This window comes from Pseudonaja textilis, chromosome 4 (genome assembly GCF_049901715.1).
Source record: "Pseudonaja textilis isolate UNSWEBS1 chromosome 4, rPseTex1.2, whole genome shotgun sequence".
Classification (NCBI taxonomy): Eukaryota; Metazoa; Chordata; class Lepidosauria; order Squamata; family Elapidae; genus Pseudonaja; species Pseudonaja textilis.
This window is the reverse complement of record NC_141993.1, coordinates 52,921,711-52,948,534: the sequence shown is the minus strand read 5'-3', so window position 1 is coordinate 52,948,534 and position 26,824 is coordinate 52,921,711. Positions and strand designations below refer to the sequence as shown.

At 36.2% G+C, this 26,824-nt stretch overlaps 2 protein-coding genes across 13 annotated transcripts; one reads left to right on the top strand and one right to left on the bottom strand.

Annotated features, from left to right (window-relative positions):
• Positions 1 to 128: 128 nt before the first annotated feature.
• SCLY (selenocysteine lyase) lies at positions 129 to 19,671 on the bottom strand. Of its 9 annotated transcripts, none has more exons than XM_026701330.2 (13): positions 19,575 to 19,671; positions 16,203 to 16,335; positions 15,573 to 15,685; positions 12,963 to 13,063; positions 12,552 to 12,738; positions 10,978 to 11,105; positions 9,796 to 9,960; positions 8,862 to 8,968; positions 7,240 to 7,276; positions 6,203 to 6,286; positions 5,508 to 5,610; positions 4,884 to 4,959; positions 129 to 3,060 (listed from the first exon to the last, which is right to left on the bottom strand). In XM_026701330.2, the coding sequence occupies exons 2-13, from the start codon at positions 16,298 to 16,300 to the stop codon at positions 2,916 to 2,918; spliced, it is 1,344 nt and encodes a 447-aa protein (XP_026557115.1). In that variant the 5' UTR covers positions 16,301 to 16,335; positions 19,575 to 19,671; the 3' UTR covers positions 129 to 2,915. The 9 variants fall into 9 exon arrangements, with proteins under 9 accessions (XP_026557115.1, XP_087789159.1, XP_087789157.1 ...); XM_087933033.1 differs by having other exon boundaries at positions 16,203 to 16,330; positions 19,575 to 19,661; XM_087933031.1 differs by lacking the exon at positions 19,575 to 19,671 and adding an exon at positions 19,181 to 19,308 and having other exon boundaries at positions 16,203 to 16,336.
• Positions 19,124 to 26,030, top strand: LOC113436751 (uncharacterized). 4 transcript variants are annotated; one of them, XM_087933036.1, is made up of 2 exons: positions 19,124 to 19,237; positions 22,215 to 26,030. In XM_087933036.1, exon 2 carries the CDS (start codon positions 22,247 to 22,249, stop codon positions 23,114 to 23,116), a length of 870 nt encoding a protein of 289 aa, XP_087789162.1. In that variant the 5' UTR covers positions 19,124 to 19,237; positions 22,215 to 22,246; the 3' UTR covers positions 23,117 to 26,030. The 4 variants fall into 4 exon arrangements, with proteins under 4 accessions (XP_087789162.1, XP_026557120.1, XP_026557117.1 ...); XM_026701335.2 differs by having other exon boundaries at positions 19,228 to 19,359; XM_026701332.2 differs by lacking the exon at positions 19,124 to 19,237 and adding an exon at positions 19,408 to 19,438.
• Positions 26,031 to 26,824: the final 794 nt, after the last annotated feature.

Genomic DNA, 26,824 nt, shown 5'->3' with positions numbered 1-26,824 from the left:
ATTCTCCTTTCTCTTGTGACGTTAACTCCTAAAGTGTCAAATGTACTTTAAAGGGACTAATCAAATGTAAAGCACATTTTATACTCTAACTTATAAAATAGCAAAAATTAAAAGTTACACTGTTACACTGCAATTTTATCTGATTTATATATTCATCAATTATAGGCTACAAAAGCTTGAAGAAACTTTAATTACTGTTTTTCTTTTTGAGTTTCCTATGTCTCCATTTGCTTTTTTTAAGTGCAATTCCATATTTTCATCATTTTCTGGGTCATTTGAGATGGAATAATTTTACCCTCAATACAAATACAATCACATGCAAATTCAATAAGCAAAGAAAGTTGGCAGAAGCACTCTGCTATATACAAACATTTTCAATATTAATTCCTCATGACAGACTACATTGTATTCTTTATCATAATTTGCATATCTAAATATTTCTCAATCTTCTACTACCAGTAAGACATATAATTTTCTTTCTCTAATGTTTACCACATGTTTAACTCCTGTTTTCACTCCAGGTTTTCTATCACAAATATCTTAGTAATTTATTTCAGTTCAATATTTTTTATTTGTCATTCAATCTAATTTCACAGAAAACATACATGTTCTTAGAAAACAACACAGTACCATCTAGCTAAAAACTTAAACATAGGTTTTTGTCTCCTATACAGTGCCTCCATCACAAACATTCCTTATAAATTTATCCATAAATGTATATAAATGGATAAATAAATAAATGGATAAATAAATAAATAAACCTAATTTTGGACCTGGGACAGAAATAGATGAGACAAGAGTCAAAGAAAGGAAACTGTTTCGTGAGTCCTTTGCAAATCAAGAAATATTTCAAAATTATAAGAATATATTTGGGGTTTAAACTGTACTGCGTTTCAAAACTGATTTCAAAAACTGTTATGTAAAATATCCATGAATCTGTGCAAATCTGGATATAGATCTCCAAAGTTATTGTTTGATGAAATATTTAAACAGAACTGTTGAACATGAAGGAAATTGGAAGATTAGATATTAGATATTAATGATTAGACAGAGATTCAACAAATAAACTTCCTGCGGTATCATAGTTAAAGGAGATGGGCAAGGCCAACTCTCAAAAAATGAGATTAAAAATACAGAAGAATTAAATGCTTATATTAGCTTTAAATTACAGTCAACATAAAATCAGATGCATCAACTGGTTGCTTCTTTGTATGTTGTATCTTTCTATGAACAACTAAGCAGTTGTATTTCATGCTAAGATATAATTGTGCTTACATTTTACAGAGGGCATCCGTTTACAGTATAACTCACTTTAACCGTTTAGTACAGGTCATGCTGCCATGTAAAACAAATAATACTATGAAAGGTCAGCGAGTGACTTATACTGGAGAATTTCCTATTAAACCTTAGCAATTACAGTACTAAGAAACCAAACGTTACCTCTTTAGCTCCATTCACTATTAGCAAACAATGTTTCAGTGGATGCAGTAAAAATAAACAAAACACAAAAACAGTAGACCTTGTTTCACTTATTCAAGTCAATTACAACATATTTCTGAAATACAACATTTAAAGAAAATACACATATATTCCCAGCTGCCATTATCTCTTCTATTGTAGGATTTTTCAAGTGAGAACAGATCTCCTATTTATTATATTTATGACTTTTTATGATTTGTAACAAACAGGGACGGTGAAACCCAGCATCTATCACAGCACCTGCTTCTCCTCAAAAGAAAATACTGTTGTGGTTAATTCTGTCCTCTTGCCATTCATGACAGAAAGGGACAGCAACAACCCAATTCAGATCCCCAACATCTGAGTTGCTTCCAGCATGATTTACTTGTCAGTTAATTAGTTATTAGATTTATATCCCACTTTTTTTTTCAAAACTCAAGGCAATAGGTTTAACTACATAAAATTATAAATAACCCTTTAATGCTAAGTTAAATGGAAGGAAGCAGGTCCATATGTAAGCAATATTCTGTTTTTCTCTGTTCCTTAATTCTAATAGATGTATTATACACGATAGATGTATTATACATTCTTTCACAGTGCATATGTATATGCATACATGCATTGATTAGAGTAGAACTATTTATTATTATACATTTCTGGATTAAACATAGACATCTCCAAGGCAAATCCCTGATTGGTTCAAATTTAGAGATTTATTTGACCATATATGTATGCATATGTCAGAAGAAGAAACCCAAGAAAGTCCAGTTGCTTTTTGGAAAAAGCACCTTTGGGACAATCATGACTTGGAAGAAGGAGAATCTCCATAGATATGATTACAATAGGTAGAAGGCATATACACATGTATATAAATGCATATGCCTTCTACCTATTGTAATCATATCTATGGAGATTCTCCTTCTTCCAAGTCATGATTGTCCCAAAGGTGCTTTTTCCAAAAAGCAACTGGACTTTCTTGGGTTTCTTCTTTGAAAACATTTCACTTCTCATCCAAGAAGCTGAAGAAGGATAAGAAGTGAAACGTTTCAAAGAAAAAAACCCAATATGTTGCTTTTTGGAAAAGCAACCATGACCTGGATGATTGAGAATCTCCACAGACATAAATGAAGAGCTTTTGGATCGAAAGTAAATATTTTCAAAGAAAAAAAAAGAAAAGAAAGCCCAGCTGCCTTTTGGAAAAAGCACCTTTTGGACAACCATAATATTTACATTTGTTTTTGAAAAGGTATTTAAAAGCTGTAAACAAATTACTTGATATTCAACAAAAATTCTGCTTCATATAATTGATGGCAATACAATAGCTCACAATATGTCAGATGTAAGTATGGCACATTGAGCAATGGAGTATCAGAACTAGATGAGCTCACTTCCTGATACTGATGAACAGAATCTGTTGTTGTTGTTGCTGCTGCTGCTGCCGCCTATAAGTATACAGCCTACTGTAACTCAGCCACAGCCTGTTTCAAATCTTCTACAATCAGATCCACATCTTCTTTGCTTGTATCACGGCCCACACTGAGGCGTATGGCATTCTGTGCAACGTTATAAGGAATTCCACAACTAAGCAGAACAGCTGAGGGCCTGGAGAACAGACACAATTAAAACAAAATATAACCTTTAATAGTATTTTTACCATGATCTGAGAAGCATATAAACACATTATGCATAACTCCTCCTGTCCAAAAAACATTTATTTTTAAGGCATTTTTGTTTCAATAGAAATTCAAACATGGTCAAATTTGTATACTGAAGTCTACAGAATTCCACACTTCATAAGGATGATAGACAATTAAACCATACCACACAATTCAGTAATTCTGAAATTTCTTTCAGAATTACTGAATTAATGTAATTAGATTAATGTAAAGAGATTAATGTTCAATAATAAATATGGTATGGATGACAAGCTAAACATTAAGGGCTTTTAAGTATGGAGAATGTGGAATTGTTATTTATTGCTAGCATTTAAAACTGATAAAAAGTTATTATATACAACACATACTCCAAATGACTTATGGAACCAATTGTGATGAAAGGTTGTGGATTTTTATTATGTTATGTTATTTTATTATGCATGTTATTGCACAAGCCAATAACAAATTTAAACTTCAAATCCAGGTCTTTATGTAGCCAAGATAGAACACCTACATAAAAAGATTCAGAAGAATCATTATTGTATTGAAATAATGTTTTTTTAAATTATCCATTTTAACTACAAGAACAGATAAATTCAGATTTGATTATATTTAATGACTATGCTATAAACTGACTGATGAGACAGAGGAAAAGCAAATGAATAATAAACCAGATTATGGATTCAAGTCATGGATGGCAGCAAAACTACTAGAATAAGTCTCTTAGTATTTGCATTCCAAAACGCCTATGGCAATTTTAACAAATATTCTATAGGTTGCAGAGTATGATTTTAAGTCTTTTGAAAAGAAAGATATAAATGCAAAGTACTTATACAAACCTGTGGTATCTGAAATACTGTATACATTACACAATATGGAGAGCAAGTAACTTCTTGATACTTGGTACATCATTTTATATTTCTCTATCTAATCAGAACAAAAGCATTTTGCAATATCCTAATTCCCCATACTCCATTAATTATATAGGCCATTGCCCCCCAAAGAGAGGGCTATGGGGATTTGGGAAAAGATTTGTTTACAGTGGTACAAAGCATCTGCTCATCACTAGGAATAAACACATATGTCAGCAGATTGATCAGTTTTTATAATGGTCCGGGTAGCTAAATCAAAATACTCTTAGCTTCTGAATAGTCAATTCTTTCCCTACTTCTATCAAGGCTGCATAATATCTCTTTCCTTACATCTTACTCTTAAAGGCCCAGAAAGAATAATATATAGTGAGTCAACTGGTAGAAGATCAATGGAGGAACACAATTAGTTAAATCATATATTTGTTCCTATTGCATAGAATAATGGATTGTGAATGATGCTTATTTCTTGGATATTATAAATCAGTGAGGAAGGGGGCAATTACAATAATGTAAGGGCTGTAATTACTTATCATAATACTTTGTCACATGCCATTACTAGCTGTTAAGAATATAATGGTTAGAATGATTGACTAACTGCTATTTGAGAGGTTACACAGGAGGAAAAATATTCTCCAGCTAACAAATACTGCACTTAATTGGATAAATGGCCTAGATATTAATATATCTATAGAACACTTATTCCTATTCTCATAAATAGATATTAATATATCTATAGGACACTTATTCCTATTCTCATGAACTAATTCTTGGGTAATATGAGAAATTGAGAGCTGTGATGACTCTAAATGGTTAATTATTTTTAAAATACACACACAAACAAACTTCTTTACATATGCCCTCCAATTACAGGAACCACAACACAACACTAATTACTTACTGGTCACCCTTTTCAGAGTGGCAGGCTGCCCCAACACTGGCTAGCAAAGTCCTACAACGTGAGAGCACCAGCCAACCTACAGAAAAAATGAGACATATATCTGCTCTCTTCTCATAAAGTACCTATGGGCCTAAGTACGGAAGAAACACATAACAGTTTGCTTATAGTTTTACCTATGGTATCACGTATAACTAAGATATAATTTTAAAAATCAGTCCTTGTTCATACTTTGGTAGAATTGGCACTCATGCATGTTGACAAACAATGTTAGGATTATAGATAAAAAATTGCTACAACCAAATTAGAACATGGGAAATATATATTTCAAATTACGTTTCAGGAACAAACCAGAAAAATGCCTTTTGACCACTTACAGAATTCATTTTGTAAAAAAATTTCTTTATATTTTGCATCTCTAGTTGGTATTTTCATAATGAAATTACAATGCAAATTTGACTAAGCACACAAAAGCATGCTGATAACCTCTTGATTTGGTTTAAGGCAGAGAGATTAGTTTTAAAAGCAATTAATACTAATTTTTTTATTGATCACTAAATACAAAATCCCGTAAATCAATCATAGACTAGTTCTTAAAGAATAGGGCAAATATAGTATAGACGTTACCTTGTAGACCTGAGCCCAATATAGAAAAATTACAGGTGTTGCAAAGTCGTTTAGAGCCTTCCAATCGACAATTAAAATTGATATTTTGTCTTCCAAATATAGTCTAGAATATGAAGTAACACTTTTTATAAAATGTAAAATTAACACACACACACACATCACAGAATTCAAGAAAAAATAAAAGCGTATTATAATTTTACATAAATTTAAAAAAAAAATTTATGGGTAGTATTGTTCTTGTGGCAATATAATTTCCAGTATAGCACTCACAGGATTAAATATCACCTTATTCATAGGTGTGGGAAGAATATCTGAAAGGTCTTGTGTTATGTCTACCTTGTTCTGGCAAATCAAAGTAGGACATTTGTCACAATTCTTGTAGTAATGAATTCCAAGAAAGGCAATTCAAAGAGGCTTCAGTGTTATTCTGTTACAAAAAAATAGCAGTTCTGCAATAGTCACGAGGGTTAATCCAGATATGACACATGTATCTATAATCTGAACCAACGTGTTCTCTGTGTCATTTCTGTCCATTTGCTATTTTAGCATTCTTGCCCTTTGCCCCACTTCCATTTAGATTGAAAGGCATCACTGCCCCATGACTGTTTAGTACAGTATCGTTTTCTGATGTCATCTCCTGCTCCTGTACAAAGACTGCAAAACTATACAGAAAATAGACAAATGATTGAAATTACTTCAAGCCTTTCTTCCAGATAATCCCGAACCTTCCTCATGTGAGCTTCATATAGCTCAGAGTTTTCATTTACCAATTCAGCTGCCTGCAAAAGAAGGTGAGAATATCAGGTTAAATATTAGAGCCAAATTTGAAAGGAATCATTCAGTTTCCTTGTGCACCTGACCATATGATGTTTATTTTCATTAACCGGGGTAGACAAAAAGCCAATATGGTAGGTCCACAGGATCCCCCAAAACTCCCAATCTACTGAACAAAACGCAACACCTACAAAACAGTCTAAAAGATAAAAAGTAACAGAAAATGTTGGGGTATTCTGTAGTATGGTTGTACGCACTTCAAAAATAATTGCGAGAAACCTAAAGCTCTTTTTCAAGGCTACTCAAAAACCTAACATTTTTTAAAAAACAATACCAATAGGTCCAAAAGGTTTTTTTTTCCCTTTTTTTGCAAATTATTTTCAAAGCATGTACCCACATTCTTTTTGCAGTACCCACATTCAACAATCAGAGCCATTCCCTAGGAGGGAGGTATCAAAAGCAGGCAAATGACGAAAGCACTGGTTCCTGTGGACTCCACTCCCTGCCATTTGTTTATATACTCCAACTTGATGTTTTACTTTTAGCCTGATAAGCTACCTGCACAGTTGCTGAGATTGAAGACTTCAAGGTGCTAAAAAAAATTGTGAGATTGCTGTAAGCACCTGATCATCTATTAGTAACCTACTATATGTTAAACTAACCTGAAGGTATAAGTCTAGGTGTAGAACTTTGGGTTCACAAGCAAACACAGAAAACATTGTGAAGACTCGGTGCAAGAGTCTAGAAACTAAAGAATATTGGCATTGACTAAGTCCAATCAAAGAAATCTCAGAGAATCTGGAGTTACTCCCCTCAGGTATATGTATACTGCATTTAAATCTATGACTTGCTGATATCCATTTCCTCTTTTTTAAAAAATATAGTAAAGACACACTATTCAATAAGACAGTTTTTATTCACATTGCATATTTATATTATTTACCATTTTTAAGCCTACCTTGCCAAGACCAGCAATCATTGGAGTATTCTCAGTCCTAAAAAAAAAAAGCTTTTATTCATACACTTAAATTACATAAATGTCTACAACTGTATGAAGTGTTTAACACATTACATATACTTAGCACAACAAAGATATTACAATATGTCACTGGTATTAATGTATGAAGTAAATAAAACAAACACTTCTAATGAAAATCAAGATACTACCTAGGAAACAGAAGAGCCTCTCCTTATTTTATCAGTTTATTTGCATTTTTCTTCCAAACATTTCCATATCTTTTCTCGCACACTCTTAAAACCTATATACAATTCACTATAGCATTAGAGGTGCAAAATGTATGGCATGGCAGGTGTCAGTGCTACCTATGGTTCCTTTTCAAACCAGTTTTTCAGGCATCAGCCCTGACTTCTGCTATTCAAAAGTGCCTATTACTCAACTGCTCTTCCAAATTCCACTCCCTCCAGCTTCTCCTCTACTATGCTCACTATTACCTCCATCATCTTTTCTACCTTCTGTGTTACTTCTACTTGCAGTTTCTCTTCTGTGGCTTACCTGATACCACCTCTGCCTTCCTACCTAGCTAGATAACTCTCATCCTTTGTTCCTGTGATCTTTGCTCATTTTCCTTCCCAGTAGTATTTCCGTCATTGCTGCCTCAATCCAGTTCCCCTCAACTTTCTCTCAATTCATTTGATACTCTTCTGCAATCCTTATCCTACTGCTTTTCCCTTCCTTTACCCATTTTCTCTGTCTGTCTGCTACTCTCAGCATAGTCTGCTCTTGCCTGAACTGTTTATCTTCTTCCCTCTTCTTATCATACTTGCATTTCCTTTTTCTGCAGTTTAAGATAAAATCAGATAACGGGAATTGAAAAGCAGAGCATTGAAATAGATAAGGATCCATCTATTTAATTTCCCATACGTTTTTATTCAGAGATATAGAGAGACGTGTTTTTGTGTTTGTACTGAATTATAAATTGGATTGAGAGAGGAGGGAAGGGAAACATAGATGTGTTTCTGCAATAAAACTTTATTTTTTAATGATTACCATTTTTAACTGATTCTGTGCCATCATATTAGTGTTGACTCTTGGTGACAAAATAGACAGGCCTTCAGCAAGATATGTCCCCAACCTGGCCCTTCAGGTCTTCCCATGGCATACATGTCACCATTGTACCTGGGTTCATCCAGTTTACTGCTGATCTTTCTTTCTTTTCTTTTTTCTATCTTTCCTAGAAGTGATTGTTCTCAAAACAGCTAGCTCCTTGCATAATTTGTCTAAAATGTAATAATTCCAGCTAGGTTATTCTGCCCTGAGACAGAACTATGGATCGATTTATGGCAGCATAGCAAGGTTTAAAAGAGTACTTTTTATTTACTTTTACTTATTATTTACTTTTACTTGCCAAATAAAAACAAAGACAAATAAAACAAAATACCCCATTCCTGATCGTGATGGGTTTTGCCCCACTACCCTCTTTTAGATTATAGTCCTGAGCATGTCATCAAGCATGCCTACATGCTTTTGAACCAAAGAAAGTTGTACATCCCGCCACAGTTTCACAATACATTTGTCTCTAACAATTCCGTTGGTTCATCCAGTGCTCCTGTTCACTATACCCTGGGCGAAAACTCCATTCCTGTCCACCTCCAAACAGCATAGGGTGAAGAGGAGTGTTCATATCAAGTCCTCGCACATACAAGGCTCCAATACGTGGGGCATAAAACTGCAATTATAAATCACAACAGTAAAAGCAATATATAAAAACTGAAGGGAGATAAATTATAATTAACAATGCAGATAAAGATTCCTAAAAAGATGACTTATTGAACAGAATTTTCATTCAAAAATTATTCCTGAGGGCCATCTGCTGGAGAATCCTTAAAGGACCCTCTGAAGTATCATTAAAATCAAACAATGATTCTCATCACAGAATTATAGAGCTGGATAAAGCCATTTTGACATTGGATTGGGCTGTCTATTCCATGTAAGAATTCAAAATAAAAGGCTCAGTGCTGGATGGCTACTCAATCTCTGCTTAAACAATCCAATGTAGGGGAGTCAAGCATCTCTCTGGATAATCTCAGCTTTATATAGTCATTTTTCTCAATGTTCCCACTACTTCTACTTCGTGATACTAGTATTGGTTACTATCAAGTCAAACATTACAAATACCCTTGTACCTTCCTCTTTGAAAAAGAAAATTTCCAATAGTTTCCTAGAGGTATCAAGCTTAACAGTGTGCCTTCTTAAAATGTGGCATAATTAAATACCTTATTACTACTGTTTCACTGCTTTATATTCTGTATACCAACATGCATAGTAAGATTATTCAAAGCAGAGTTTACTGTACAGCTATCCAACAAAAAACATTCCAACAGCATGTCACATGAGATCTGTAAGAAAATAGTTTCCAGAAATGATAAACTAAATTAAGAGGCATAGTGGCTTCTAATTTAGTAAGTGAGAACTGTTGGTCTTGTGTATGAAATTCTCTAAAGTTCAGAAGAAGTCACAACAAGGAGATAGTAGCCCAAACAGAGAAAAATATACCTTGTGTCCTACAATAGTGAGGTAATCTACTCCCAAGTCCTGCACGTCCACTCTCCCCTTTCCAATCATCTGGGCTGCATCTGTGTGCACTAAGATCCATGGCAGGCCAGAGGCCTTTCTCTTGTGGTTGATAACTTTAATCTGCTGAGTGAGTTCTGAGATGGGCTGAGAGAAAAGTATCCTGTTAGGTGTCAGGAGATATAATTTTATCAAAAACCCCACCTTGCCCTCCTTATTAGTATAATAATTCATTTTTGAACTATTGAAATAGAAAAGATATTACATCAACTAATATGCTCTGTGTATCACATTGGATATAATTCTAGTCTTTCATAATTGAAGAATAGGCTATGACTAATAGGCCTATTGTTATATTGGTATTACCATCTTTCTACAGTCATAAAATCTATTGTTAACATTTGCCTGCCTCCACAATTAGCATAACTGAATCTACTTAGTAACTTAATATTGATCTTGTTCTATTTATTTAGAAAATTTTATAATAAAAAACAAAGCCAAAATGTGTTGCATACATATCTAGCAATTTATTAAACAAAAATGTAATAATCTATGCTGGCAAAAATAAAGTCATTGTTGTAAAATATGGAAGCAAGAACACTGGCATAAATCACAAAAAATTAAGAAATTTTAAGATATTAAATGTTAAAAGCAGCTATCCTAAAGAACCTGTTTTGATACATCTTTGGCATTAGTTTAGCAAAAGGGACATAACTTCAAATATGTGTGTGTGTGTGTCTGTGTCTGTGTCTGTGTATGAAAGAATACATACATATAATTTTATAAAATGTGGTAAATGTATAAAATACTGTAGTCAGACATCAGTCTACAGAAAGATAAATATATTTCAGTGGATTCATTATATTCTCATACATGAATAAACCTGTTCCTCATGGCTTTATTTATTTACTTGTCATCTGTACATCATTGTAGACATTGCCCCATCCTTGGAATACAATCAACTGAAACAACTTCAGTCACAATCACGTGTCATTTGCAATTCATCAGTCAGTGATTGAAAGTAGGCTGAATGAATATAATAATAGAAAATGTTTTACGAGGATACCTGTCAGTACTTGCTAATATCTGACATAATCTCAATTAATTAAAAAATAACTATTTTCCTTAAATGTATGAGCTATAACAATTAAATTTACAACTCACCATCACGACCCCAGTTTCATTATTTGCTAGCATTACAGAAACTAAGCAGCTAGTTGGATGGATTGCTGCAACAACATCATCTACTTCCACTCGCCCAGTCACCTTTGATACTGGCACAAAAGTGGCTTCTACAAACCAGGATAAAAAGAAGAATGTCATCCCACAGTTCAAATTTGTTCAAAAGCAGTTGCTATTTTTTCTTACAATAGGTTTGAAGGATGCCACAATAGATACCAGATAATTCCAGTCAAACTGCTCAGCAACAGAGACTGCAAGGTGTAGCAGTCATGAAGAAACCTAAAAAAAGTTACAGGTTTAAAGGCAGAATTTAAGGAAAAAGGAAAACTCCTCAGAAACTCAGCAGCAGCTTGAAAGCAGGGTATAATTTAGCTCCTTTATTTTATAAAAAGTTAAGAGTTAAGAAAATGCTTATAATGAATTCTGCCAGGTGCAAGAAACCATGAAACAAGGTTATTCAAATGAGTAGAAATTTATTCCATTCTAGCTGTTTATAAGAAGCTGAATTATTAATGGTCAAGGCAAATTGGCAATAAATAAGAGTCAATGGAATTTAAGGAGGGCGAGACTTAGATCTCTTATGGGCATGAAAAACTCCAAACTAATGACACACTTGCCCCCTTCCCCTTCAGCCTGGTCATCTACAAATTCCTTGCATAACTCCATCTAATTAAATATAAAAGGAGGGATAAAATTCTAATAAAATTTTAATTTCATAATAACACAAGTACCAACCTTTTTAAGGTAGCCAAGTCAAGAAACAGATCCCATACTGTAAAAATTACAGGAACTGTATTAACTGTATTATTATAGGATATAGTCACAGAATCTTGAAAGCCTGACTTTGAAAGCCAGAGTTTTCCTCTGACCTCTCTTATACCAGAGAATCAAAGCAGGTAATCTTGAGTTTCTTCCTCACACTCTCTTCTTCCTAGGCCAAGCTATTTATTTTATGCTGTTTATGCAAACTTTTTTTTTGCACTCCTTCAAGTTTATATAACCATTACCTTCTACAATTAATGGTCTAAGCTAGGATGGCAGAATGAAATGCATATATTTCATTCAGACAATAAGATGGCCTTGATGGAGATAACACAGGAACCGTTAGGCAAACAGATGTGAAGTTATTTTTTTTAAGTTCAAAAGAGACAGATAACATTTGGAAGCATCTCACATAGAAATGCTCCAATTCACTGAACTATAAGAAAGAGAGGTACAGGATGAACAGATTTGAAGATTCCATGGATATTTTTTAAAAAACAAAGAATTTTTAATAGCTGAAGATGCATACTTGTTCTGAAAACTCATCTACCCATTAAAAAAATAAGAAAGGTAAACTGGTGTGTGTGTGTGAGAGAGACAGACACACAAAGCATCCTAAGCCTATAAATGAGATAGTGAGATAAAGAAACTCATAAGTTCATGCTCTACTAAATTTGTGCTTTGTGAATGGCCATGCCTACAATAACAGCCATTTTGTGAAACATCCTCACCTCCATTTCAAAAGTGCCACCAAAAATGTTGATGGCCCTACCTCGAAAATGTCAATTGCTCACCAGCTTTTTGTTCCTTCACCAAGTGCTCTACAGGGAGACGAACTGAATCATGTTCAATGCAAGATATAATGATATGTGGAAGTGTCCCTAAGGTCTTTTCTTCATGGCTTTCTTTTGTTGCGACAGTACTTTGTTTGTTGCTTTTCATAAAGTTCTCCACTGCACTATGAATCACTAAGTTATTGGCCTGGAGAAAAAAAAAAAAGAATGAAATACAAATCAGATTAAAGAATTGTTCTGTAGGATAGAAAAATATTTTTCTTTGAGTTAATTACTATTTTTTGCTTATTTTTCTCAGCCAGAATTTCATTTCCAGAAAATAAAAATAAATATGACTAAGGCTAGAAATTGAAGGCATTTTTAAAAATAAAAGTCAGCTCAACATAGTGTTAACAATGTCAGATATCTTACTTCTGTCCCTCCAGAAGTGAAAATAATGTCCTGGAATGATCCTCCCACCATTTTAGCTAGACTTTCACGAGCTTCATTTATTATTTTCTTTGCTCTTTGACCTGTGGATGTAAGACACAAAAATGTATCATATAAGGTAGATCCGGATTATTTTGTTTCTCACACTAAAGGCATGTGCATTTTAATTGTGGGCTTTTCTCCCAATTGCGCCTAATTATTGTACAGAGAAGTCCCAGCAACACCACCTTTCAGTCTTGTATCCATGAAATTACCTTCACTTTATTCCCCAGTCAGTGAGTGAGATAGGGTTAAGTAATCCTTTGTTCTAAGTGTTAAAATGGCATTTTCCTCCTTAAATAAACAACACTCAACACTAGCCACAAGGTGTGCTAAAATGCTACTTCTCCTCCCACTGTTTTGGAGGCAAAACATAACTTACAGCTCTGAAACTTATCCAACCATTGTTGCCCCAAAACAATATTAATGAGCTAGGTTTATAATATCCAGTGATGACTACCAGATGCTAAGAACACATAGCTATTTTGCTGCTTTTAAATTGTAAATGCCAGGTATGCTTGATGGTTTGACTAATTTTACACACTTTTTAAAATTTATTTGTATTGCTTTTTAATAATACATAAAATATGACTGCTGTTAAATTACCGTGTTTCTCACTAAATAAGGCTGGGCCTTATTTTTTTTTTTTGACCCCCCCAAAAATGGCTAGGCCGTCTTTTGGGGGGTGACTTAATTCCCCCCCCTTGCATCTTCGGGCGGGTGGGTGGTGACGGCTTGGATGTTGACTTTGGCGTTGGTGGGGCACTTCGTATTGGGAAACCTTCCGCCACTGTTGCTTTCCCTTCTCCCTGTGCTGCTGTGGCATTTAGAGCAACGCCACGTTTGGCGCAGCCATGCGTGGCCAGCCAGGCCTCCTCCCTGCAACCGGAGCCTGGTGGAGACACTCAGCTTCAGGCACTCTTGTCACTGCCTTCCCTTTGCCTTCGAAGGCAAAGCCAATTCTTTTAAAAATGACGCCCTACTACCAGTATGACAAAGACTCCCCTGCCTAAGTGGGCAGCCCAACCCCACGTGGGGAGGCGAATCTCCCAGGGCCACAGCGCAGGATCGGCCCATCCCGGGAGAAGCACCCAGCCGCCATCCCTGCCTGGCGCTGGGCAGACCGCAAAAAGCTTTGCCTGGGGCGCCCAGCGCTGCTTCCCTGGCTGGCGGGTCTAGCCGAGAGAGCCCAAAGCCGCCTTTTCTTTCCACCCCTCGCCCAGCCCGTCCCCGTCCCCACGCATCTCCAAACATGCTGGCAGCTCCAAACGCTGCAGCGGCATGGGCATCGGGCAGAGGCGCTCACTCAGCGGGGCTCAGCTCGGAGGACACGGCGCAGGCCATCGCCTTGCCTCCCTGTCCACGGATGGGTGGGCACTATAACTGCCTCGGGTGGCCTCTCCCAGTGGACCCTTTGGGTTCGGGCTGGAGGGACTTGGGAAGGAAGCCAAGCTTGGGTCGGTCCGGCTCTTTTGCTTGGCAGGCAGGCGCGCACCCGTGGCTCTCTTTCCTGGCTCTGCCCAGCCTGCATGGCTCTGGCAGCATGAGCGGTGGGTCCGGCGGGGAGGCGCTCGCTGCCTTGGGGAGAGCTCTGCCACCGGGTAGGAGGTCCTGCCTGTCAGCTGCGCTGGGCACCCCAGGCGAAGCTCTTTGCGCTCTGCCCAGCGCCAGGCAGGGATGGTGGCTGGACGCTTCTCCTGGGATGGGCCGATCCTGTGCTGCGGCCCCGGGAGATTCGTCTCCCCATGTGGGGTTGGGCTGCCCTCTTGGGCAGGGGATTCTTTGTCGTACTGGTAGTCGGGCGTCGTTTTTTAAACAAATTGGCTTTGCCTTTGAAGGCAAAGGGAAGGCAGCGACAGGAGCACCTGAAGCCGGTTACAGGGAGGAGCCCTGGCTGGCCACGCGTGGCTGTGCCAAACGCTGCAGCGTTGCTTTAAACTCTGCGGCAGCATGGGGAGAAGGGAAAGCATCGGTGGAAGGTCTCCCGATACGAAGTGCCCCACCAATGCCGAAGTCAATGCAGTCAGCACCATATCCTGGTATGCAACAAAAGTACTTCCTAACGGCCAGTCCCCCCCTGCCATTCCCCATTTCACATGTTTAATATAGGCCTTAATTTGGGGGGAGGGGCTTAATTTGATTTTATGCCTATAAAGCATGCTGGGACTTCCTATTGGGGGAGGCTGTATTGTTGGAGAAACACGGTATATGTACATACACATGCAACATTACATGCCATCCTACCATCTTTTCCAAGCAGCAAGCCCATGTATTATTTTTAAACAAAGAAAAATGCAGTATTGCATGTATATATACATATAATTTAACCGCAAACATTCCAAATGTTACTAGGGCTATCTCAATTTTCCATAGTTACTGCTAGAAGTGACTGGAGGCTGTAATGATTCACCATTCAATGTTTGAGTCTTCTAATAAATCCTTAACTACCACTCCAATAACCCTTCAAAATTAGATCCCTCCTTTACCATTAGACATGTTTGTACCCCAAAAAGATGCTTTCACAAAATACCTCCATATTATTTTTTATCAGACCTGCTTCATAAGAACTGCTAGGATTGCCCCATGCTTCATACATGGCTTCTTTAACTGTCTCAATCACTTCTGGTGCCAGAGGGGTAGTTGCATTGTAATCCATATAAATTTTCCTATAGGAGATAGAAAAAATGGTTATCAATAGAAAGAGGAACCACATAGATTAATACCATCACCTTCACACTAGGTTGCAGTGTGTATTTTGGAAAACTTTCTTTGAAAAATCTTTCCCACTGCTATCTACTTTTCCAAGCAGTAACACTACTGTATTTCACCTCTAAATGTTACAAAATTGTATTTCTATACTTTCTTGGAAAACTGTCATAAAATTGAGAGGGGTTGCCTCACTCTTTGATACGTTCATTAATTTTGAAAGCATTTTGTATTTAGTTATGACTCATAATCAGACATTTGAAATTGGCTAATAATCTTAGTGATTTGGATATTCCATTCCAGGATAGTGTTCTTGAATGAGATTTGCAACCCATCCTATGCAAATTCAATTTAAAATAAGCCCCACTAAGTTCAACAGATTTTATTGTAAAATAAATCATACAGGAAACAGCAAGTTCTTAGTACCGTACTTACATTAAAAGCAAAGACTATAAGTTGGTAATAAATGTTACATACCTGCTTGATGAGATATTATTTTTTCCATTACAGTTTAATTTCTCATTAGTCTCCGTTCTTTGTTCCACTAGTATCATCTTCAAGGTGGTCTCTTCCATTCTCAGCCAGCCTCCTTGTTAAACTATGACCTGCGCTGAAACAGAAAAATGTATCATACAACTCTCAAGATCACAATTTGTTTCTCTGCAGTAGCCTGCCAGATGCCCAGTTCAGGTACTTGCAGAAAAAGCTAAAACTCCTTAGAAACTCCTGCAAGTAGGCATATTGGCTTCAAAAGAAACATATACAAAAGAATCCAATGCAGGTAGACAGAATGACGCACTATGTGTTTGGCAGTAATTGCTTCTAAGTGACAAGTGACTGGCAAGGAATGGAGCAGAGAACATATGGCTGGGACAGCCTGAACCCAGAGGATCCATGGTCAGGAAAAGGAATCAAAGAGATCCCCGAATTTGGTTGCTGTTACCTTTTTACAACCTCGTTGTCAGAAGGGCATTAGGATTGCCACAGTTAATTCTCAAAACACTTGTGTCCTCAGGATCCTTGATTAAACTGACCACTAAGAGGCACCATATGACTGATTTCATCCTTATTGACACTGCTCAGACATGAGTAGCCAGATGTTAATTTAAGAATTTCAAATCTTCTCCCAGGAATTGCACTCATGGACTTTCATACTTTTGGTGACTAAATATAATGCATTAGTTTATCCAGGTCCTGGAGCTTAACAGTTTCAGGAAGGAATATATACAATGTGGATATATACAATCCACCTTCCCTTATGCTGTCAGAGCAGAAAGGTAATGTCAAATCTTTGGCATCATTTCTATTCTCAGGGAGGGCTACAAAGAACTAGTATATGACAAAATAGAGCCAATATTGGGTTAATTGAACCAATAATGGATCTTCTGGCTCTATATAAAGAGTTGAAAGATTATGAGATGGCCTCTGAGATTGCAACAGTGAACATTAGTTATATCAAGTTATATTAGCACATTGGTTCAAGCAAAAACAGAAAGAAAACTTAGATTTTTAACTAGGTATTCATTTGTATATATGTTGTTCAAAATCCCTTTGGATCCAGCAATCTTTTTCTGTCAGTGGTAAAACAAACATTTTATAGACATAAGGCATAAAAGTAAGGCTCCTGTAATATCTCAAGCTCTGCCTCTCTGATTTAGGAGGTAACAGTTATAACAATAAGAAGCCACTCACTGATTGACCCTCAGTTTTCTCTCTTTTAAAGATATTTAATTTGATAGCCATTGACAAAGCTTATGAAAGTGAACTCCATTCTTTAACTCCATTAAGACATGGGAAATTCATGACTCTCTAAATATAATTAAAGTATAACTCCCAGCATCCTTCAGCACTGGTCATGCTATTGAACACTAACCTATCTAACATTTTTGTTTTGTAGGAAGGGAATTTGCATTGCCTTACTAAAATCAGCTGACATTGTTAATGCAGCATTAAATAAGACTAAACAATGAAATCCTGTATGATATACAGAGCATTTAATTCTCATATACTTTGTAGTACAGGCAGCAAAACAACTTTATATACCATATTTCCCAATTTGCGCAACCAAATTTGTCCAATTTTCAACTTTTCCATCTTCACTTCTTTCTAATTGCTATCCTTAAGAGCATCACTGATTTATCAAAAATAGCTTTGGAAATAGTTGCTTCCTAAATCCCACTCAGTGGGATGTAACATGTCTTTCAAAAAACAAGCATCAAAATATACCTATTAGTGTCTATATCAAAGTTTAGTGCCTGCAGATATGCTGCACTTCAATTTCCTTAATATCCAAAACAAAAGGGAACCTAGTAAAGGGTTGGATCACAGTAGTAAAGACTTTCATCAGTCAAAACTAAATTAGCTGATTAAATATTTGACACAACACTCCAGTTCCAGTGTTCTGTAGTAATTTAGTTTTAGCATCTTTAATTAAAATAATATTGTTTCCTTTTTTATTTCCACCTTCCGTCTGTTTTTAAACTACAAGTCCTCTGGGAGGGGAGGCTTATACTTTTGGATGCCTTGGGTCCATTATTTAATAGCATTATATTTAATATCAATTATTAATATACTAATATAAATAACAATCTTATAATATGAAGTTAAACAAATCTGTGCCAAGGTTAGCTTTTAAATTTTTAGTTAATCTGATAATAGAGAAATTTGCACCAAGCAAAAACGATGGCACAGCATCAAAAGATAAGCAGACTTATCTTTTTTACTTTTTTACTTTTTTACCTCCAGGTAAAAAATCGTAGCGCATCACTGTGTATAATATCCTGGAGAGGAAAACGGAGAAACCGTCAATCACAAAACCAAGCTCGCTTCTCACCGGAGTTAAACGTCGAAGACTTCAACTAAGCGAGACAATTGTTACACAAACTTCCCGGCGTAGCCCTTGGTTACTGAGGGAAATCGTCTAAAGGCAAACCAGTCCGCGCCCTCTTACTCAGCCATAGGTGATTAGCGGCGATTGAAAAAATAACCCGACACTCAGCAAGAGAAGTTTTGAGTCTAAGCACTGACATATAGTAGGAAGGACGGCAGGCACTTACTTAGTCCCGCCCTCGTTGGCAAGGTGACGGTACTCCCAGAGAAGAGCGGATTGGCCAATATTCGAATCTAGTTTTCGATTAACGGCAATTTAAGCAGGTTCCTTTTGGAGGACCAATCGAGTTTTTCCCCACTGAAAGCCAATTGGCTAAGAGCCTCCCTGTTTTTGTGGGTCGGCCAGTTCTTTCGTCGATGAGGATGGTGCCATCTACTTTAAAATAACCTACTCCCCCCGCGCGAACCCCCTCCTTATTTTAACCGTGATGTCGTTTGTTGACTCGCCTTACTAGATGGTAGTGATTATTTTTTTTGCTGTGCTGTTATTCAGTCGGTTCTTTTTCACGCTAAGAAAAAAAAGGGGGGGCTGTCAAGAGTTTTCCAAAACTTGATAGGCCCTTATCCATGTTTCGTCTCCGCTGACTAGTCAAAACGAAACGCAAGCTAGCTGACGATTCCTGGTAGGTTAATGCTGTTTTCTTCAGCCGCTCGTTAAAAGCCCGTTTGGACCATAGAGACGGCGAGATGGAAGGAATTTCCCCGAAAGCAAGCTGTAAATATGCCCTTCTTCAAGATGGCGGAGGTGGGCTCACTTTTCCCTTTTTACTGCCTTGAGGTCTCGCGGGGTTTCAGTAAAAGGATGGTGCACGGCGCGTGGGCCTGTAAGTGACGCCTTACCGTTTTTTCTTTTCTTTTTTTTTTATATTGCCGTTCTGGTAATCTGAAACGGGAGGGGAGGGATGAGAGGAAAGGCGGATTTGGAGTTCACCGGACTAGGTTCCGCTGTCGCTGGCTTACCGGGGAAGAAGGCTTCAGATGGCCTGCTGTACGCAAGTGGGCAGAGACTTGACGAGGCCGAGAGGGAGGAGGCCGCTCCACCCCCTTATGGGTCCGGTGGCCCTTTGCTTTTTCTACGTAGCATCCTCGTTTCGGAAAAGCCAAATGAAGTGAAGTAGCGACTGGGATCTGCCAAATGGAGAGGGGCTTCTCATTCTCCGTTTGGAAGGACAGCACTCAGTCACTCACACCCCAGTGAGCAAATAAAGAGCCTATAGGTATTCTGGAGTTTGCTGACAGAAGGGTAGATTGAGGTGGCTGGTGGGGTTTGTTTACCCTGTTTTGGAAAGCTGCTAGGTTAGAGAAGAGAATCGGGCAGTATACAATTTGAATGAATAAGTATTGTTATGTATGTGTTGCAGCGAAGACACTAATAGTTTTGTGGCGCCCAAATACTAATGCGTTAAATTATCCTACCCATTACAGTTCTTCCACCTCCCGGTTGTCTTATGTTTTCTTTGGCCACCTGCCCTGCAGACGTGCAACTTTTTTTTTTAAATTGCAAGCTGCTGGAAATTATACAACTATAATCCAGCTGCACAATGTAAAGTTTGTATTTTGAAGGCTGCTGCTTGCATTATTGGATAAAAATCGAGCACTGTACATGGGAGTACCGCTTACTCTCCTCTGTGTTTCCATACCTTTTCTTCATATCTAAGAAAAGCGCATTCTGTTTAGGGCAGCATTTCTTTGCACATATGTTTAAAAGTAATTAAAGTAGACAGCATTAATATTTAAGAATGTATAGTTCTGGAAATTCAAGTTTAGTTTAAGCTTTGCAGCTAAGTCGGGTTTTTTTCATAGCCTACAGTTTTTGAAAAGATGCAGAGAATTTCCATTGTGTATAATAAAGAGCATAGTTAAAAGTTGATAGTGTAAAGCAGGTTTAATATAGCTGTGATTAATAACTTATGTTCGGCTGCAAATGGCTCCAAAAATACCTTTGAGAGGATATCTTCTTACCTGGGAGTATTGCAATTTCCATCAGTAGAAAATATACATTTATTCATTTAATACATATATTGCCACGCTCTAAAAGACTTGTGTGGTGTAACAGAAAAGCAGACTAGTTGAGAAATAATGGCAAAACTATTAATTTTCCTAAATTATAATTAGAAATATAATAGGTAATATGGACTGGAAATCTTAAAACTCTTTTCTGAATAGGTCAACTTTTAAGGAATTGCTAAAGGATAAGAATAATGGAACCATTGAGATTTTTGGTGGGATGGCATTCCATATGGGGTTTCCATTCCATTGAGGAATAAGATGTCCTCATTTTTTCCTAGATTTTATATGGAGAAGAAGCCTTCAGTGGTCTGTGTCCTGAATAGGTAGAAACTATTTCAAGATGATCCTGAATTATTTTAATTTATATAGGCATCCAGCTGTCATATGAATTAGGGCATAGTACACAACTGTTAAATTTTACAATATAATAATATATACAGAGACAACTTCACTGAATCAAAAATAATTTAAAAATAGTCAAGATGGTAATAAAACCTTCTGGTCAGTTCCTGTGGGAAAAGTGAAGTTTTAAGAGCCTTTAAAAAACAAGGCCAGGGGCAAGACTACACAACATCTACATTTCAGCAGGCATGAAAGCAGAAAAGACATGCCTCCTAGACACTGCCAGATTACACTGGTTATGTGATAGGTGCATGCCTAGTCTCTCAGATCTTATTGGATGCTAAGCTGAAGTTGGGCTTTAATTCATTTTGAATTTTCTTGTTGGTCAGTGTGGATTCCAATATTATGTGAAAAGTAGCTCTCACCTGCAGACAAATAGGCATTTTGGTCCAACTGTAGCTTTAGAATAATTTTAAAAGGCGGATCCTGTAAAACATAATGCAATGTAATCAGGATATAGCAGTGACATGGCTTTGTTGATTTTATTTGTCTTTTAGGTTGTATCCAAGAGTTGTTGTAATGGTGATATGGACAGGATATAAATTTAATAAAATAAATACACTTTGTTGTATAAACATTGTTTTATAAATCTGTATTGTTTGGGAAAATATTAGTTATCTCTGTCAATAGAGGTAATTGAAAATACAATTATTTCAGTAAATAAAATAATATACTAATGTTTTATACAGTTTAATGAAACAGTAAGCTTATTTTTTTACCCATCAAAAGCAATGCAATCATGCTGGCAGCAGTCAAATAAAAGAGAGCTGTTTTCTCTCTCTCTCTCTCTCTCTCTCTCTCCCCCCCCCCCAGCAGAGTGGAGAAAGTTGGAGAGGAAGAGGTTTCAAGAGTACTGTAAGCTGTGTAACTTGCCTGCAGCTCTCAGTCCTAGGCTGCCAGTATGATTGCATTGCTTTTGACAGTAAGTGGGCACTTGAGCATTCCAAAGAGTGGGGGAATGGTAAGAAGGCGAACAAATGCTAAAGCTGTGAAACTTAGTAGTCTTGTCTCTTCCAGCTGGAAAGCATGGTTTGTGATTTCCCACTTGACTGCTTAATGGCAGAGTTGCCGATTCATATTACAACAGTTAAGCGAGAACTACTCATATAGCATTTTAAAGTTTTTGAATTAAAATTCTCATTTCATTGTTGGTGTGTTATTTCAGCTAATGTCTCCTTTCTTTTTCAGCTTTTCATATAAAGTGACTTTAAACAGGAATTATGGCAGCTTTGGATAAAATAAAAGCAAAAAAGACTCTGGGAACTGTTGATTATGTAGAATCTTCTGAATTTGCACAAGGAATTCTGCCTACAAAGAAGGATGTCATTCAAAACATGTTGTATTTGTTGCATCCAAAAAGGGCTGGTCAAGCACAACGATCCAAAGAAGATGCCGCCCAATTGCTTGCTGAACTTTTGCAGGAACACTGGTTGTTTTGCAATCTATATACCATAGCAACACACAGCATAAAGAAGCATATTCTGAAAGTATATGAAGAATTCTCAAAGTTATACCAATCCAGAAAACGAAGAAAAAATGAACTGTTTATTCAGAAAGCAGATGACTTCAATAGGAGTTCAGAACAGCTTTTTGATATATTTTGTACAGACACTGTTACACGAGAGAAATTGGAGCAGTGCAGTGGTGTTAAGATGACAGATACTGAATGGAAATTCCTTGAAGATCAGAGGAATGAGAGAAAAATGTACTTTGAGGACTTTGTGGACAAAAAACAAATGGAAACAATAGAAAGACGGAGAAAGGTTGAGTCATTAGAGCATTTTAGGAAAATTGCAGAGGAAGAGAAAGAAGCTCGTAAGCGGAAAGAAATGACTTCAAACAGGGATGAACAGCCAGTTGAAGATGTTAATAAGAATAAAGATGACTCCTGTCTTGAATACAACAAGGGAATTGCAGGGTTTTCAGATAAAGCAAAAAGAAAGCGTCTGTCACCTTGTTGGGTAACTGGGACAGCAACTTCAACCACTTACAATGAGTCAGTTCCTTCTGAAAATCAGCATCTACGTATGAATATCAGAAAAGTCAGACCAGGATTCTATGAGACTTTTGACAAATACAAGAACTGCTAGTTTGATATCTGAACACTCTAGTGGAATTAACTTAGATCTTAAAGTACCCAGATTATTTGGGAGTTGGTGTAGATAATTATGTTGGGCTCCGTTATTTTGCAACAGCAGCACCAAAAGGATTGGTTAAAATAGTCCATGGAAAAAGTTAAGATGATAGTCATTTAGTTTTATAGCAATATTCACAAAGAGAAAATATTAGTTATGAAAAAAATATAACATTTGCAAAAATCTGAAGTTCCAGTGCTTATAAGCTTAGAAAAGTAGACATGAACAGGTTACATTCCATGAGAATAATGTATGCATTTCAATAAACAGCTTAGAAAGATAATGCTTTATCCGTTATGTACAGCATTTGAATCAGACCAGGCATACTAAAAACCTTTTGCTAAAAACATAATATGAAGGTCTGAGAAAGAAAAAAATGAAGAGTAAATTAATTAAATAATGTGTTGTATTCCAGTTTTACATCGCTGGGGCTTGGAAGACCATATCCAATTTATTAACCTAAGAAGGTATACATGGCTATTGAAAGGGACAAAATTCATAGTCTTTGTGTAACATTGGAATATTGAAGATCACAATAAACTGCAAACTCAAACCATGACAACTAAACCATGTCCCTTAAGGAAAAATAATAATTGGTCCCAGTGATTCAGAATGTGGTGTTATTTTCTAGGGGAAAAAGAAAACAAAAACCTGTCTGGCCCTAAGAGATGTAGTATATATAACTTGCAGTTGATACACTGAGATTCAAATGGTTTTAGGTATTTGCACAAAAAGTAATGGGTTGCTTATTTGACCTAGTAGATGCTAAGAGACCCTGTACTTTGGCAAACCAGTTCTTGTAGATAATTTGATAGCTTGTTGGAAGAAAACAGGAATTTTAAACAATGGCGTTTGATATCAGTGTGCTGGTGACAGCTATCGTTTTTCTAAATTTTTGGCAATTAAATATCAGTGGTAATTATGTAAAAAAAATCTGTAGTTAAAAGTAACAGGAAGATGTGTAAAACACGATATGATATGGTAACACAATAAGGTAAACCTGCCAAAAGGTTAAAGAAAAAAAGTCTCATAGACTGATAATTTTGAATGTGTAAACTCTCATGTTTGCAACAACAGAAATATCTAGTTACTTAGTCATACCAACTGACTTTGTACATAAGTTGTTGATTCTTTAAAAATTTAAAACTTAAAATATTCAAATCTTTTCTTTATAATTCTAGAGTAGTCCCATGGCGAGATAGGCAGCAAGTGAATTCAATAATATTTTAAGAATAATTCTGCATAAATTAGGTAGATACATTACAAGAGCTATGGTGGCACAGTGGTTTGAATGCAAGGAGTTCAGCCAGGAGTTCAAACCTGACCAGCTCAAGATTGACTCAGCCTTCCATCCTTCCGAGGTCAGTAAAATGAGGACCCAGATTGTTGTGGGCAATATGCTGATATTTGTAAACTGCTCAGAGAGTTCTGTACCAGCACTATGGAGGTGATGCAAAGTCTGAAGTGCTATTATTATTACATATTTTTGTTTCATTTCACATCTAAAAGCTTTTTTCTGTATTTTTAGCATTATATTTTCCATGTATTCCTCTATAACAACATTAACTACTAAAATAAACAGTACACACAGTACAAGTGAATATATGATTAAGTAAGTCCAAACTGGTTTTAATTATGCAATTGTTTTGAAAGGAAAATATCAATTTGAATGCTAAAATAGCAACAAAAAAAATAAGAAAAGTAGTGTTGGAATTAAGCATATTGGTTAACTGTGTACCTCTGGAAAGCTTCCAAATAAGGTGCTTTATGATGACAATAACTCCTATTACAAATTGTTCTTTAGATACTGGAATTCAGAGGTATAATCATATCCTGGAAAATGGCAATGGGAAACCACCTGCCTAGAAAATTATATAGTCCTCAGGAATGAAGCTTTACTCTAAATTCTGGTATTTAGAGCCATGTCACTTTTAATTATTCGTATTCTGATACTCCTGAGAATGTTTTGAATCCTTTAAAATTATCTAAAAAGTGATTCGTTTTATAAAAATGAATTTATATGATTAAATTAAGTGTTGTATAATGTGAAATAGCTTCTTGAATTTCCCGCCATTCACCTTCACCTGATGATCTCAGATTCTGGTATTATGAAGAAGAAAACAGAAAGTTGAGAAGCTTAGTAAAATAAATGGGGGAAATGGGTCATGGGCCTTATTTTTTTCTTTGAAAGTCCTAAAGATTAAGGAATATACAAATTAATCACTTGAGATGTTTTTATATGGGATGTAGTATAAAAATTGTAGAATAATAGAAACTCTGAGAATGAAATTTTGAGAATGGGAAATGTATGCCTCCTAGGTTAATTCCTTTTACAACTAAAGGAAGATGATCAAGTATGTTAACTTTGTATTAAGCTTACTTGAACAGTACTGTGATCAGCTACAGAATAATCAATTGCATGACCAAGACAGTTTTCATACAAATGTTAAGAAGGCTCTCAATTAACAGTTTTAATTGTTTTATAAACTGAGTGAAGATTTTTTTCTGGCCAAGAATAAAATTGCTTAAAAGCAGCATTCTGATTGTTTGCGGTGCTTTTTATCAATATGTTAAAGCTTTGTGGCCTTTATGAATATTAACAGGATCAGCATCTCCCTAATCTAACTTTAATTGGAAGATCTGTTCCATTTGTCAATTTTTTGAGGTTGAGATTGGAGATTGAATTCAATTTTCTTGAAACCTTTGCAGTTTTTCCTTTTGTTGTTTTGATTTCTAACTTGCAAATCTGTTTCTAATTATTCTGTCATGTGAATAAACATCTCTGCTGCTGTTTCTTGTTTTAAGTCTGATAGAAAGCATTCACCATGCATCCTGGAAGAATGGAATAAATGCTTATGATACAACAGTCTCTATAATCTACTTTGGTACTGCATAATAATTATATCTAAAGCTTATTGAAACAGTGATTGGGTGGAACCAATCCTACTTTTGAGGGGACCCTAACCATAACTTAGAAGGCCTACCTCTTAATCCTACTTCTTTGTCATTATATGAAAATTGAATCAGAAGTTTGATGCTTGGCCTGAATGAATAGAATCTTTCTTCACAAGGTGGGTTCTAATATATCATACATGGTCATATCAGTCAAGTTAAAATTCCATGCAAATTTCTGGTCAGAATTTGCAAAACAATTGTGATTGCAAATATGAATAATCTTTGATACCAAATTCACATCATTGATTAGCAGCTGAATCATGTAGCTGACAAAATATGTCCAGCTTTTGGGAATAGGAACTCTGTCCAAAGTATGCTTGTACTTGTCCATATTTTTCTAAATATACACATAATTCACAGACTATCAGGATTATGGGAATTTAATTCAATGCATGTAAGAAATGTTGGTCCCTGTTCATGTGTAGCATCAAGTCAATGCTGGCTTATAAATAGTGAATGGAATTGCACAAATCAGATGAGCAACATAGTTAAGCTCCATGAATGAATTCAATCCTTAACTAACAACAGCCCTCAAATGCTTTCAGGTAAGTCCCAGTGCCAATTTCAGCTGAATTTCTAATTTCACTTGAAATTCTAAAATAGTATGTACTTCTGTTTCTTACAGTTCCCACTTCATTAATGAATTTGGGTGAGGTGCAATGCCACAATAAACAATCATGTAGGTATGCACAGTTCTAAAAATGGAGG